This window comes from Jaculus jaculus, chromosome 1 (assembly GCF_020740685.1).
Source record: "Jaculus jaculus isolate mJacJac1 chromosome 1, mJacJac1.mat.Y.cur, whole genome shotgun sequence".
Classification (NCBI taxonomy): domain Eukaryota; kingdom Metazoa; phylum Chordata; class Mammalia; order Rodentia; family Dipodidae; genus Jaculus; species Jaculus jaculus.
In genome coordinates, this window is record NC_059102.1 from 246,851 (window position 1) to 262,629 (window position 15,779).

Below are 15,779 nucleotides of genomic sequence, written 5' to 3' on the forward strand. Positions count from 1 at the left end.
TAGACTATTTTGTATGGGAGAAACATGCCTGGCAAGGAGGAAAGCCTGGGAGGCTCTGAACTCCTGGGTTGGGTGTAAGGGACAATGGATCCCTCTGTGGTGGGGAAAGCCCCAGCCAAACCTGGGTGTAAAGTTCAGGAGTGACCAAGGACTACGGAAACCACTCTGAGGCAAAGATGGAAGGTTTTTTTTTTTTCTTCTTTTTTGGTTTTTCAAGATAGGGTCTTGCTCTAGCCCAGGTTGACCTGGAACTCACTATGTAGTCTCAGGGTGCCCTCGAAGTCACGGCAATCCTACCTCTCTGCCTCCCGAGTGCTGGGATTAAAGGCATGTGTCACCACGCCTGGCTATGATGGAAGATTTTTTTTTTTTCTGAGGAAAAACACGAGCTCCCGGGACTACCTCTCAAGAGCGGAGCAGTCAGCTTGGGACTATAGATAGTGGGCTTTATAGGCTCTTCAGTTGGGGGCAGGTGAGGGGGGGAGGAATTTTTTTGTTGGGGCAGTAAATCTCTGTTCTTTACATTAATCATAGGGTGAGACCAGAAGTGACCCAGTGAGAGATAGGAGGCAGTAAATCTAGACCTGGAGCCTTTTTAGGCAGGGGAGGGATAATGGCTGGACAATTTCTTGAGGAATGTGGATGATTCACTTTGTCCTCCTGCTATAAATCCATTTTGTCCTGACCTAACACTGGGGATTAAAATTTCAAATGTGAACCTGAAGACAGCCCACCACTATAAGGTTTTATAAATGCCTTTGCAAAGGGAAGGCAGGTTCTCTGACCACTTGGTAACTTCCAGCTGTGGGTTTTTCCCTGGGCAAACCCAGGCCCAGCCAGGTTGAGCCAAGGGGATAGCCCTCTGACATTACTCTCCACATGGGTTCTTTATCACCTCTAGATCCCCACATGGCAGCAGCTCCTTGAACTTTCTTTTCTCTTTTCTTTTCATGGTTTTTCCAGGCCCTTTACCTGGGATCTCTAACCACGTGGGTGCCTTGTCTTGGCTCTGTATTTACCTCAATAAACATAATTTAGTAATAATCCCAAGTCTTTTTTTATTCAATTCTTGATTAAAATTAGAAATGAACCTAGGGTTTGGGGTTCAAGGACTTTCCTGGACCCCGAGCACCCCATTACACTAAGACCATAAATTAAAGTAAAACCTACTGGAGTTTGGCTTCCTCCCACAGCTGACTGGCAGGTGTCCCACATAAGACTAGTCTGGTAACACAACAGAGCAAATACAGTGCTCCAGATGATATAACATGCTACAGGAGACTCAGGTTAAGTGGTATGAGATCAGGGCAAGCCCTGGAGATCTGAAGAATGAGGTGAAGCCAGGCAGTGAACTGGGCTGTACTGTGGGTGAGCCTGGTATGAAAGGGTATGCTGGACTGACACAATGAGGAGAAGCCTGACCTTCAACCCTTCCTTACTGCAGGTAGAACCAGAACACAGGCCCAGATGGAGGAAGACACTGATTGTCCTGAGGTGCCAGGGCCAGTGACAGTCCTACAGTGTGCAGGGTTCTGCAGACTCCAACTCCCTCTGGAGAACCACGCCAAAGCTGCACCAACCTTACTCCAGCCTCCTCAATCTAGGGGAGTTGTGCAAGCCCTCATAGCTGTGGCGCCAGACAGTTAAAGTTTAAGTGTTCTGTCTCTTCTGCTATGTAAACAGGGCCTGTTGCCTAGAGCTGCGGTGAGGAAACAGTAAGAACACAAAGAACATGCAGCAGATCCATCCAACACTGCCAAGCTCCCAACCACACTCTCCACATTCACCCCAACCAGGTTACTTACCATATTCCCTGCATATTTCCCAATATTGCTTGGCCTCCCAAAACCCTCCCCAGGTCCACTCTCACTATTCTTGGCCAATCTGTTCCCATACTCACCTTTTTGAAAAACTACTTTCATTTATTTATTTGCAAGCAGAGAACAATAGGAGACAGATTGAGAGAATGGGTATGACAGGGCCTCCAGCCGCTGCAAATGAACTCCAAATGCATGCACCACTTTGTGTATCTGGCTTTATGTGGCTACTGCGGAATCAAACTCAGGGCATTAGGCATTGCAGGCAAATGCCTTAACCACTGAGCCATCTATCCAGCTCCCCCCCCCTCCACCTTTTAAGCCTTGGGTTCTTCATTTCCTCTAAAAAACTTCAAGCTAGGTCAGGACAGGGGACCTCTCCCTGGCCTACCCAGTTTCCTCAGTTCTATACCCTCACCCAGGCTACCACATATGGGATTCCTGACACAGATCTATTAATGATCAAAGTGGATGTTCATCAGCCATACTGTGGTCCTAGATACCTGCATTGGGAACTCAGGGAGCACTTATAGAATGTGGGGACATAAGGAAACCACAGAGTCCAAGGTTCATAGAACCCACAGAGAAGAGCTATGACTCAGCCAAGGCTACATATACTACAGCCTGGGTCCTAATGAGGATTCTGGACACAGATGATGTTAACTGTTTTATATATGTAGCTTCATCATTAGTGAGGCATCTCATGTCTTCCTGTTTAGCCCAAGCCAGACTCCAAGGATAGACTTGAGAAATGAGGTAACCACTTCCCCAAAAAGAAAGCTGTCAGTAAGATCCAAAAATCCCAAGCCAGACTGAAAATCATGTGTCAGAAGAAAAGAGGGGCTCAGTCTGCCCACATGGAGTAGCAAAGCAATGGGAAGTCAAAGCCTGGGCTTGGGCTGCTGTGCCTGTGAGTCCCATAGATGAATGAGGCGGTCGGCCTCCCTCCAGCCAGACAGCAGGGCCCCATGAGTAGTGGAGTAAAATGCCCGATGTGTGGCTTCCCCAGCAAACAGTATCTGGAACTGCAGAAAAGGACCAAGTTAGAACAGGGATGCAAAGGATAAAGCTGCAGAGAAACACACAGATGCCAATCACTCATTCCCACCTACAAATGACATGATATGAGTAATGCATTTGAAATTTACTTTTTTACTGTTCGTTTGTTGACAAGGTCTTACTAGCCCTGGCTGGCATAGAACCTACTGTTGACCAAGTTAGCACCTGCTGCCTATCAGACTGGTTCAAGTAGCACCAGGAGAAGCCCAGATTGTAGGACACTGAACAGTGATCAGCAGAGAGTTGCCAAATCACCCTAGAGGGGTAAAGCAACTTGAAGAGCCAGAGTAGGCACAGAAATGGAAATAACTAAACTTCATATGCCATGCAGTGGTAAGAATTCAACACCTAAAAAACTAAAAGTGACATGACAACAAACAAGATGAAAAGGTTTATGAGACACCTGGAACAACAAGCAGCACTGAGTAGCTGCTCTTGACTTTGGAGTGGGAGAGAGTAATTGTGTCTTTTGAGAGTACATCCTTGTGTCTTAGAGATACACTCCATAACATCTGCATGTCAGGCATTCTCAACAGTAAAGAGGCAGTGGGCACCCACAGCTTGACCTCTTCTCTATACCAGTAACAGTTGCCATCATAAACCTCTTTTTTATTTTTTAAATATTTTATTTATTATTTGCAAGCAGAGAGAGAGAGAGAATATATGAGTGCACCAGGGTCTCTAGCCATTGCAAACTCCAGATGCATGCAGCACTTTGTGCATTTGGCTTTACATGGGTACTGGAGAATCAAACCCCAATCATTAGGCTTTGAAGGCAAACACCTTAATAATTGAGTCATCTCTCCAGCCCAAACCTTTCTTAAGACAAGGTTTCACTCAATAGTCCAAGCAGCTCTGGAAGTTATCTATAGACCAGGCTGACCTCAAACCCATAGTAATCCTCCTCAAAGCCTTAGGCTTCCAAATACTGGAATTACAGATGTGAGCCATCATACCAAACTAAACTTTCCAAAAGTGATAGTATAGCATGTACTTTAGAGATCAAATGGAGAGGTGGGGTGTCACTATGGGGTATAGCACTTGCCATGCATGCAAGGGTTCCTGCTATTTCATCCCCAATACAACAAATGAAAAAGTCTGGGAGTGGGTAGGAGGCCCCACCCACTAGTTTATTTCAGTAGGCATTACTGTAGAATTCTGTGAATCTTTTAAGCTATTTGTATATATAATTCTGATGTGAATAACACATTTTAAAGTTATTTTTTATTGTTTGGGGACTGGGTCTCACTAGCCCTGACTGACCTGGAACTTTCTATGTTGACTCAATTAGTACCATAGCAATCTTCCTGCCTCTTAGCTCCTTAGTGCTAGAATTATAGATGTACACCACTGTGGAGGTTTGATTCAGGCATCCCTCATAAACTTAGGTGTTCTGAATACTAGTTTCCTAGCTGATGGAGACTTGGGAATTAACGCCTCTGGGAAGCAGTGTATTGCTGGGGGGGGGGGGGGGCTTATGGGTATTACAGCCAGTTTTTCCTTGCCAGTGTTTGGCACACTCTCCTGTTGCTGTTGTTGGCCAGGAGGTGATGCCCACCCTCTGCTCATGCTATCGTTTCCCCCTGCCATCATGGAGCTTTCCCTCGAGTCTATAAGCCAAAATAAACCTTCTTCCCCCCCCACAAGCTGCTCTTGGCTGAATGATTTCTACCAGCAATAGTAATGTTGGTACCTGAGGAGTGGGATTGCTGCTAGACACCTGACTGTGTGGCTTGGGCCTAAGAGATACCTTGCAGTGCTATAAGTACTGCTTGATGGACTATTCTGGTCAGAGTTGAAGGACCTGAATGAGGTAAGAACTATGGACTGTGAGGTTTGGTTTATGAGAGTGAGAAACAGTTTTGCTTGGACTGGGCTAGGAACAGTTTGTGTGAGAGGCTTGCTGTTATGCACATGTCCTGAGAACTTGTTCAGGGTTGCTTTGTGTAGAAATGGACTGATATGAGCAGAGGGATATGGCACAGAAAAAAAATGAAATCTTTGGGTCAAAACGTCTGCCTGTTCAGCTGCAATTGTATAAGATTAGAACCATTGAGACTGGGCCAGCTGACCTGCACTGGGACAACAGGAAGAATGTAGACTCTTCTGAAGGGGCCTGAGTGCTCAAGGAGTGCCCTGTTCCTTAAAGTCTGCTTTATTCCCCCAAGGTTTAACAAATTGGCATCCTACCTGGTATTATGGGGATTTTTTTGGTATTATGGCTCAGTTAAAAGAGCTTGGATTACAGGGATGTTTGAACATCATTAGGATTGATAAAAATATGGGAACTTTAAAAGATGGACTAAATGCATTGCATTTTACATCATGGGCAGTTATCAGTTTATGGGGGCTAGGGGAAGATTATGGTGGTTTGATTCAGGTGTCCCCCATAAACTTAGGTGTTCTGAATGCTACGTCCCCCAGCTGATGGCAATTGGAAATTAAAGCTTCCTGGAGGTGCCGTATTGTTGGGGGCAGGCTTATGTTAATATGTTATAGCCAGCTCCCCCTTGCGAGTGTTTGGCACTCTCCTGTTCCTGTTGTTCACCTGATGTTGGCCAGGGGGTGCTGTCCACTCATGCCACTGTTTTCCCTGCCATCATGTAGCTTCCCCCTTGAGCCTGTAAGCCAAAATAAACTTTTTCCCCCACAAACTGCTCTTGGTTGGGTGATTTCTACCAGCAATGCGAACCTGACTGCAACAACCACTGTATCCAAAAAAGAAAATGGCTTGCAATGGAGGTCCCAGCTCCATCCACCACTTGCTACTGCTGCAACACCCCTTGGCCCTCATTGGGGCCCTTAGCAGAAAGACCCCTGGTACCCCACCAGGGCAAGCCAATGTACCTGGTCATCATCAGTGGCATCTGTAGGAAGGGGCTGAGCCAGCAGATCAATGTCGTCCCCAGTGCTGCCCACAGCCACATAACTGTAGGAACCACAGGTGTATGGGGCACTGTGCCAGTGAGACCTCAGTATGCTCTTAGGTACTGGCAGCTGTGGGTTTCCTGAACCATGAAGATATAGCACATTAACTCAGAATTCTCACCCACATATCCACAAATGAAAACTGCTAGCCCAGAATAAAACTAAGAAAATGTTTTCCTAATAATCTCCTATTTCAGCTGTTCTGCGGACACCAGCAGGCAACAGGATCAGCATCCTCTAAACAGACTAACCCTTGCTGCTGTGCAGCCACTCTGAACCTAAGCTTTTTCACCTGAAATCACCTGATTAAGGATAACAGCACTTGTTTTGGTAGGAAGATTTCAGAAAACAGAAATAGGAAGTGTTCATGGACTGTTACTAGGCCCACTGCCAGGAAAACTGTTGCCTTGGGGACGTGCAGAGTGGAATTTCATTATTCTTTGACCTGAGTTTACTTCCTTTTTAGAAACCAGACAACAGGAACACAAGGCAGAACAGTAAGTACCTGTCACTCTCCGGAGCACTTGGGTTAGAGACTGAAGCACTTCTTCATCTGACAGAGTCTCCATAAACTCTGACTCAAGCCCAGCAATGAACCCACACAGCACGTGCACAGACCTACATGGACAGAAAAAACAATGTGAGATACAGCCAGGCAGCCCTGCCATCTGTCAACCATAATAAACAATGTGCAGGGCCACTACCACCCAGAGTGGTCCTCCTACCTTTCCAGAGCTCTCCTAGGGCAGTGGCTCTCAAAGTATCAGACTGTTTACAGAACACTAAAGCAACATGTGCTGCTCTCACAGCATCACTTGTACCAATGAGGTTGGTAAACTGTCCCTCAGAGGAAGGGGGCAGTTACATAAGCTGCTCCAGCAGGTTCTGTATTCTTCAACACCATAAATATGCAGTAAAAGATGAGTCATCTCTATTACATCTGCCAGGGACCATGAAACATTACAGAGGAAGTAGCAGATTAAATATAAGTGCTACTCTCACTGCTAGTTTAAGAGACTCCTGCAGGGAAATGGCAGCAGACATTGAGGAGACTCAAAACTCATCAAAGCAGAAAATAAGAGGCTACCAAGAGCTCAGTACTACAGGAGACTTATACCATGCTCTCCAAGGCCAGACCCACAGGGCGGGAACCAAATGAATGAAGAGTTCTTCACTAAGGCCTAAGAATCCACATCTAGCCACCCCCAAAGAACCACCATATTATCAGAAATAGTTGAATGTTATTATCTTTTTCCATCTCCATATCTGTATAAATAAGGCTTCCCATCTTTCCAAGCATAGAACTCTAAAGATAGAATGAATGCTGAAGAAGATGGAACTCTGGCATCTTCTATTTAAGCTAGGTACCAAGGAGATTTGCAGAAAAATAAAACTGCCACCCCTTCTGATTAGATGTATGAAAATATATTTTTCCTCATTTTAAAAATGTTATTTATGCTGGCATAGAATAGGTTTAATAATATCTTCTTAAATAAGTATCTTATTAAAATTCTACTTGTTTCTGTAAATACACAGATATAATCCATGTGCACACAAACTTACCACTTCCAAACAAGATCTAAAACCCTAAGTGTGAGAGTTACTATCCCTGCACTGGATGGCATCCTGAGAACTCAATGTCCTCAGCAATGAGAGCTAAGCCTTGAGCAGGTAGGCAGGCTCCTTGTCAACCATTCCACTGCCCACCTGTAGCCCTGGCCTGTTTCCAAACTCCTAGAAAGTCAGTTTCTCTTCAGTGAAAGGAGAGACTGGTGAGCACCCTCCCTCATAGGTGAAGGCTGCTCTGGGGCCATGGCTTATTACTCCTATTGACCCCTAGGTCTTTCAGGCTAAGAATATGGCCCTCTCTTGCCAGGTCTTTTAGTAGAATGTGGACTCCTTCCTCCCCCTGACCACAGTTTCGCTGTAATGTTATCATTCCAGAACAGCCTGTTTCCATCCCTGGAGGACTGTACACAGTGGTAATCCCTGGATTAGTACCTGATTCACGCATACTGCTTTACAGGATGGCTGGACCATAAAATCCAAACCTTCATCTACAGAGATTTTTTTTCTTTTTCCTTTTCTTTTTTGGAGACAGTGTCTCACTATGACAGGCCTCAAACTTGTGATATTCCTACTCAACTCAAGTAAATGCACCATTACACCCAGCTATCTATGGGTCTTTGATCCCATTATGTAGCAGGATCTTTTGCTCTCATCTCTTCCCAGGTATGAACAGATTCATGTTTCAAATCTTTCTGTATGTACAAGGCCCAACTTCCTACAGAATTATATACTTTCTCATACTGGTGATTCTTGAAGTCCAAGAGCACATTCTGGGTCTCACGAGACCCTGGTAATGAACAACAGTAGGCCTCCATCTGTCCTTTCAGAAGGAAGCAAAGCCCAGGGTGTCTGTAGCCAGCAACTCTGGGGTCATAAGAAACTCATCTGCCATTATAGCCTCAGAAACACCTGTCAATGAACCCCACACTACCTGGTACTCAAAGTGAGACCAGTGAATAAGGGGGAACATTCCTCAGAGCACCACCCACAGCTTTCCTGGAGCTTCTAGATGCATACATACTTGAAGGTTGGCAAGACCAAAAATCCAATGAGCTTCTTGAACCACGTGTCTTGAAGTGAGAGGGATATGTCCTGCAGTGGCGATGTGTCCTCCCATACCACCTGGATGAACTGACAGTCAGGTTCCCAAAAGGGCTCTTCAAATTCCAGGAAGACTTTGTTGTTAGTCCCAAAGCCTATTTTTCTGATGGCTTCTGCTTTCTTAGCAGGCAGTGGTGGCTCAAAGAAGGTGTCCTGATGTTCTTTGAGAAAACCTGGAATTCAGAATCAGATGTTGTTTACAAGTGGGTCTTAACTAGAATCCACACCAAAAGGTATCTTCCCTCACTCTATCAGAGGAATTCAAGAAAGAAACTTCTAAATATATAACCTTCAAGATCCTAAGGACACATAGACAAAGTTAAGTCTGGCCTTCAAGACTCAAGGATAACCAGCACCACACTAGAGGGATACCACAAGCTCCCTGATCACATAGAGACAGTTAGCAGGTCCCTGCAGATACTGTTCTACATGGACAGCTAACTCTTGACCTTATGCCTCTAATTCTGAAAGCCACACTGCTCAGCATAAGTCAAGAGTAGTGGTCATATAACAGACTAGCTAGCTTTCTTTGTTCTTTGCAGTACTGGAGATTGAACCCAGCACCTCACACATGCAAACACTCTGAGTAGAGCCCAAAGCTCACAATCAGATGAACAACAAACAAACTCAAACCAGGGGATAGAACATTTACAGCTCATAATTTTCCCAAAATATCTGTCAGTAAGATAGGAGGGACAACACAAGCCAGCAAGATCATCACTAGACCCATGATGGGGAGAGGCTGCCCACCCACTGTAGGAATGGAGACACACTCACAGTCACTCTGTCAACACCTTCAAGAACAGAACCCATGCCTGCAATCTGTCCTGCAATATAGTAAGCATCACATAAGCATTTTGAAATGTACACATAAACACCATGTGAAACAAAAGTGAAAGCCACTGAACTTCCAGCTGTATTTGCAAACAGTGGTATCTATATAGAAGAAAATAGTAGCTGAGAATGATGGCTCATGCCTGTAATTCCAGCATTCAGAAGGCTGGGGCAGAAGGACTACTGAATTTGAGGCCAGTTTGGACTATACAGTAAGAACGTGTGTGGGTGGGCAAGGAAAGAGTGAATATGAATTTGAATTGCAAATAGAATGGATTGAGACACTTCAGATATCAGTGATGGATACCTCATCCAGATATGAATACATCATAAACATTACTCTGATTCATGGTTTTAAAATTTGGACAGACTATATATTGGGAGGTGGTGGAACTGTGAAAGATAGGGCTTGGTTAGAGGAAGCAGTTCACTAGGGCAGGGGAGTTATCTTATTCAGGCCCTCTCTATCACCCCTCCATGCTGCTTCCTGTTGACTATGAGGAGTTGTCATGCTCTGCCATGCCCTCTCCACCATGATAGATTGAAACCTCTGAAATGTGGGCAAAATAAACCTTTCCTCCCTTCCTACTCTCACGTATTTGGTATAGCAATGATAATTAAACGAACACAATTACTAATATTTTAACAACTGTCTACTGACCAAATCTCCAGGGACTAGTACTTGGCAGACTCCATAAGCAGGATGATAAATAAATGAACTACTGGTGTTAAACCAAAAAGACTGTAACAGATTCATGAGTACTGATCTGGAACACTGACCAACAGTTCTAATGAAAACAAGGCAAAGCCAGATGAGGTGACACACACCTATAATCTTAGCACCCAGGAGATTGAGGCAAGAGAATCATCAGTTTGAAATTAGCCTGGATTATCTCAAGGCTCAGCCTCACTACTGAGCAAGACCTTGATTCAAAAATAATTTTTTAAAAAAATATTTAATTTATTGATCTGAGAGAGAGAGAGAATGGGCACATCAGGACCTCTAGCCACTGGAAATGAACTCCAGACGCATGTGCCACCTTGTGCCATCTGGCTTATGTGGGTACTGGGGAATCAAACCTGGATCTTTAGGCCTCATAGACAAACATCTTAACTTCTAAGCCATCTCCTCATGCCCAAGAATAATTTTTTTAAAGCCACAACACACACACACACACACACAAAGAAAAACAGAGCAGATGTTAACACATGTACCAGGATCCATTTGTGGGAATAGTAACAGAGAGCCTCATCTATCCCATCCCCTCCTGTGATAGTAATATGACAAGATTTAGAATCACCATGGAAACAAATCTCTTACCAAGTTTGTTAGGGATTATAATTGAAGTGAGAAGACCCACCCTAACTGTGGGTCAATGAACTGTATGAAAAGGATAAAGCTAGCTAAACACTACCATTCATTGCTTTTTTACTTCCTGACTGCAAACACAGTGTGACCAGCTCTACTTCATGCTCCTAGCATCATGCTTTCCTCACCATAATGAACTGTCACCTTGAACTTACTATAAACCAAAATAAACCTTTCCTTCCTTAAATTGCTTCTGGAGAGTTGATCTTACCAGCAAGAAAGTAACTAATACACCTCCTAAAGACACAATATGGAAACCATAGCTTACTCTCCCACAGGTGGTAGGGAGTCATGCTGACCAAACCTACACACATGTCAACTCTGGTACTTGCATTATAACTTAGGCAATAAGTGACACCTCCCTCTGCCTAGCTGTTCTCATCCATTCAATATAGCCACCTCTTAAGCTGCTTTGGGGACCCGTAGGCATGATACTTGTATAAAGCAAGTGTCCAATCCATAGCAATTATTCTAATAATTACATCTTCAACCATCTCCACCTGTCACCAAATGGCCAAACCAGGAACATGAGGTGTGGCTCAGTGGAAGACCATTTGCCTAGCATGTGTAAAGCCTTGGTTTTAATTGCCAGTACCACAAATAAATTACTAGACCACTTCTACTCAATTGGGTCTAAAGCACACAATCTGGAATTACGTAAAATTACACATATAGTTCCTACCTCAGAACACCATCAGACGGAACCTGGAAATAAGGCTCCCCCTGCGTCTCACATCCCTAGGATAGTGCAACTGCATTAAGCTCTGGGGGTTACCTCCTACCAGTAAGGCACACAATTACCTGCATCTTCAGTTTCAATGAAACCCTGATCCCAAAGCATGCAATTATTATAACACATAAGAGTGGTTCCTTCCATCCATCTGAAAATCCTTAGTAAAAAAACATGAGCTCAACAGCTAAACAAACACCCAATGGATAGGAAAAGCCAGAGGCTCAGTGTGCCTGGAATAGGGATGTGGGCAGGAAACCTGACCAGAAAAAGAGAGCTTTACCTAAGGGCACAGTGATGACAACATGATGGGCAGGGAGCAGGGCACCATCCTCACACTCCACCAACACAGGGAAGGTCTCCCCTGGGAAGGCTGACTCCTGGAAGGACCCGTTCCAGTGAATAGTCTTCACAGGCTTGTTAAAAACCATTGCATCCATGGGTAAGGAGGCCATTATGCGGTCGGTGAGTCCTTGGTAACCACTGAGAGAGACAGAATTGATGTTGTGTAGAGAACCTGGAATGGAAAGTCTGACAGAAATAAGCCACCCAGAATGCCACCAGCCTCAAGGGAAGCATAACTCAGGGCCAGGAAGGAAGGTAAGGGGGTAGAGTCTGCTTTGATGTTGGGATAACCCCCATGGTTCTCCATTTATGCTGCTAGACCATTAACACCCAGAAGGTCAAGTAAGCCAATGAACACAAAGCTAACCAAGACATGTGAGAGCCAGGGTTTCCCACAATACACCTGGTTTTGCATACTTCCTGAGTCACAGATGCCCATTTCCTGGGCAGGAACCTTGAGGCTGATGTTTGGGAGAGTCCAGGGACATCCTTGCATAAGGTTTTGCTTGTGCACAGCAAGGTTCCTCAACAGGGGAGTGGTCTACATGACCTCTGCAACTCAAGCCTCTCATGTAACACCTGTCACATGAGCGGTCTTGGAAAAACAGTTGGAGAGTGGCATTTAAGACATTTCCTTTTCAATCACTGGCAGCATTTCAGCTAAAGTAAAGAGCAACCAATTTCTCTGAATGGGGAAATCAGGGCCTGTTCCCCACCCCCATGCCCAGAATAAGTGTGGCGTGTTCTGTGGGCAGGCAGGGCTGTATCATACCCAGAAAAGGTGCAGTCCAACCCCGGCAACACAGTGTATTCCCCAAATGGTGAAAGGGCCACCAGGTCCATGCTGTGGGTGCCACTCACGCAGCACTCCACATTGAAGAAGGTGTTCAGAACAGCCAGTCTGAGCTTCTTGGTATCTTCATCCTTAGTCCAGTTGGTCACCTGCTGGCCAATCTTCATTTTGAGATACTCCCCAACACTAGCCACTGGGGTCTCAGCTGCTTGAAGGAACTCTCGGGTCTGGTCTATCAGTCCATAGAACAGGCTAGCCATCTCTGCCACCAGTTCCAGGCTCACACTTGCCCCAGAGCTGGTGTAGCTGACTGAGGGCAGACCAACATGCCCCCCAGTCTCTACCTGCTGGTTCTCCTCAGACAATTCTTTCTCACCCAAAAGCCCGAATTCTGCAGCCAGCTGGAAAACAGGATTGTCCTGGGAGGGACCATGGATCCAGTGTGCACCCAGCTCCACCACACCACCTGGGAAAATACAGAAGATACCATTTGGAGGGCCCTCCAAAGCCTTACCTTTCCCAAACAAGCATGGATACCAGTTTGAGAGTCACATGGTCCCCTGAGAGCCAGTTGTTTCCCAAAGGCAGAGCCTTGTCAGATCTGGTTTAAGGGAATTACTGGAGAGGAACTTGCCGGCCTATACCTACCTTGCAGGGCACTTGTAAGCCAGGCCTGGGGGAACCCATAGCTGAAGCTGAGCTGAAGCTGGAGCTATTTAGGGGCCTAGGTTATCTTCCCCTAAGGGTTATCTCCTAACTTTGGGTAGCTAGCTGCCTTTCAGGACCCAGTGGCTGACTAGGTGGGTAGCCCGGGAAAGGCTTCCAGGCCGACCCTGCTGGGCATGGGAGGGGCCGGATTAGGTCCTGGGCGGAGTTCGGAAGAGGGGCCAAGAGGAGCGGTTACCAAAGCAGCGTTCTGAGCGGATACGGCCCCCGGCGCGGTTAGTGGCCTCCAGGACCCGCAGGTACCGGACTGCAGAGTGACAGCCGAGCCTCTGGGCTGCGCCCAGCCCCGCGATGCCGCCACCAACCACCAGCACCCGCCGACCGCCGGACGCCATGGCCAGATCCCAAGAGGCAGAACTTGGGCCCTTGTGCACCCCGGAGCGGGTGAGGCGGGGCCGGTGGTGGATGGGCGGGGAAAGGAGCAGAGCTGCGATCCAGTGTAGGTGGGACCTTGGGCCGGGCTTCGCCTGACGGGAGAGCTGGGCAGAATACTGGAGATGCCAAGGGGTTGGAGATTACGATCCCATGCCTGATTCCCTATAATCTCTCTGCTCTGGCTGCGTTCAGACCGAGGTTGGCGGCCCTCACCGCCTGTTTGGACTCATCTTTCGAGGGGTCTGGATATGGTCGTGCTGTGTGATGTGGGTGAGCCATACCCCCTGCTACGCATTCTCTCCTGAGGATGAGTTCAGTCCTGAGCCTTTATATTAATAATCCTCATAACCCTACAGTATGAAGACGGGAATCAGGTTGCTGAGAATCTTGCTGACCAAGCCCTGATACAACAGCCACTGCAGACCAGGAATCGCAAATGCCCTTTCCTTGCTTACCCAAAGTTACCTCTATGAGGGAAGTAGTGATGGATCTGGAAATGGAACACCCTGGTGTTATGACAAAGGTGCTAACATTGTAACCAGGCTACTATTCTTGCAACCCTGGTGGTGGAGGAGGTTCTCTAAAGGAGACATTTGTACCTCACCCTTCAGCTATCAGACTACCATCTGCAAAATTAGTGTTTAACAAGAATGCAGGCTTTAGGAGCTGAAACTGACCTCCAAAGAAAAGATAAAGGCTTCCAATCTACATCTATCAAAGGAACAAACTCCACTAGGCCCAGTTCTCTCTTTCAAAATGTAGGATCTTTAAGACACCATTTTCCTCCGTGAAAATTTTTAAAATTTAAGTCCAGGCTTAAATTTTCAATACTCTAACAGAACAACTTGAGAACCAGATACCCTTTTCCTCAGAAAAAAACTGGACTAGTTAACCTGTCTCGTAGTTGACACTTCTTTCATCTTTTCTATAAAATTTGGTTTTTGTTTGGGGGGGTGTTGTATGTTCTTGTTTTAAAATAGGGTCTCAAGTAGCCCATGCTAACCTCAAATTCTCTATGTGTAAGAATTGAGCCTTACCTGGAGTGGTGGTTCATGCCTTTAATCCCAGCACTCAGGAGTCTAAGGTAGGAGGGTCACTGTGAGTTTCAGGTCAACCTGAAACTACATAGTTAATTCCAGGTCAGCCTGGACTAGAGTGAAACCCTACCTCAAAACTCAAAACAAAACAACAACAAAAAAATTGAGCCTTGATCATCCTGCCTTCATTTCTTCTAGCTGTGATTACAGGTGTGCACCACCATACCCAGCTTTTTCTGCAAAATTGCAACCATAAACTGAAGTTCTCAGAAAAGAAAAAATGAAAAACACGCCCACACTTGTGTTAAACATTCTAGAAGGCTAATTAAACCTGTAGTGATTGTAGAAAACTGGAATGTTACAGGTCCAGAGCCAAATTATCTTATCTTCAGCCCCCTAAATAACCATGTATTGCCCACTTCCGTTTGACTTAACATCCTTGTTATTATTAACTACAGTCTTCTTTGGAATGTACCACAGACTCGTAGAACTGTTACCCACCAATCTGCTTTCTACCTCCATGCACTTGCATATTCCCGATGCTCCACATAAACAAACAATGAAGCCTTTGGGGTCTGGCTGTGTCACTGAGTGATGTTTTCAAGATTCATCTACATTGTGCTTCATTCCTTTTCATCCCCAAGTATTTTGTTTTTCCATATTGGTAAGGAAACCCAGAGCTTTGTACATGCTACACAGCATGCTACTGCTCAGTTACACCTTTAGTACCTGTTGTATATTCTAAAGTATCCATTGTGCCAATATACGATGTTTAGGTTGTTTCCACTTTTTGACTGAGGAACGTTACTATGAACATTCATATACAAGCTGCTGTGAGACATGTTCTCTTATATGTGAACCTAGGAGTGTTTGCTATTTAAGCTTTTGAGGACATGCCAAGGTTGTTTTCTCAAAGTGGCCACACTTAGGGCTGGAGGGTTGGTCCAGAAGTTGAAGTGCTTTGCCTGCAAAACCTAATGACCCGGGTTCGATTCCCCAGTACCCACGTAAAGCCAGATGCACAAAGTAGTGCATGCACCTGATGGTAGTTAGCAGTGACTAAAACTATTTTAATTGGCAACTTATCTCAGTAAAA

At 45.5% G+C, this 15,779-nt stretch overlaps 1 protein-coding gene across 1 annotated transcript; it reads right to left on the bottom strand.

Moving 5' to 3' along the window:
• Positions 1–2,471: 2,471 nt before the first annotated feature.
• Positions 2,472–13,659, bottom strand: Paox (polyamine oxidase). The gene is made up of 7 exons (XM_004669657.2): positions 13,450–13,659; positions 12,525–13,011; positions 11,691–11,890; positions 8,395–8,647; positions 6,310–6,422; positions 5,724–5,884; positions 2,472–2,842 (listed from the first exon to the last, which is right to left on the bottom strand). Exons 1-7 carry the CDS (start codon positions 13,604–13,606, stop codon positions 2,699–2,701), a joined length of 1,515 nt encoding a protein of 504 aa, XP_004669714.1. The 5' UTR covers positions 13,607–13,659; the 3' UTR covers positions 2,472–2,698.
• Positions 13,660–15,779: the final 2,120 nt, after the last annotated feature.

Coding starts and splice junctions, on each gene's coding strand:
- Paox (XM_004669657.2), bottom strand. CDS start 13,606: ATGGCGTCCGGCGGTCGGCGGGTGCTGGTGGTTGGTGGCGGCATCGCG. Junction 8,648..11,690: donor TGTCATCACTGTGCCCTTAG/GTAAAGCTCTCT, acceptor TCTGAATTCCAG/GTTTTCTCAAAGAACATCAG. Junction 5,885..6,309: donor AGTGCTCCGGAGAGTGACAG/GTACTTACTGTT, acceptor TTCATGGTTCAG/GAAACCCACAGCTGCCAGTA.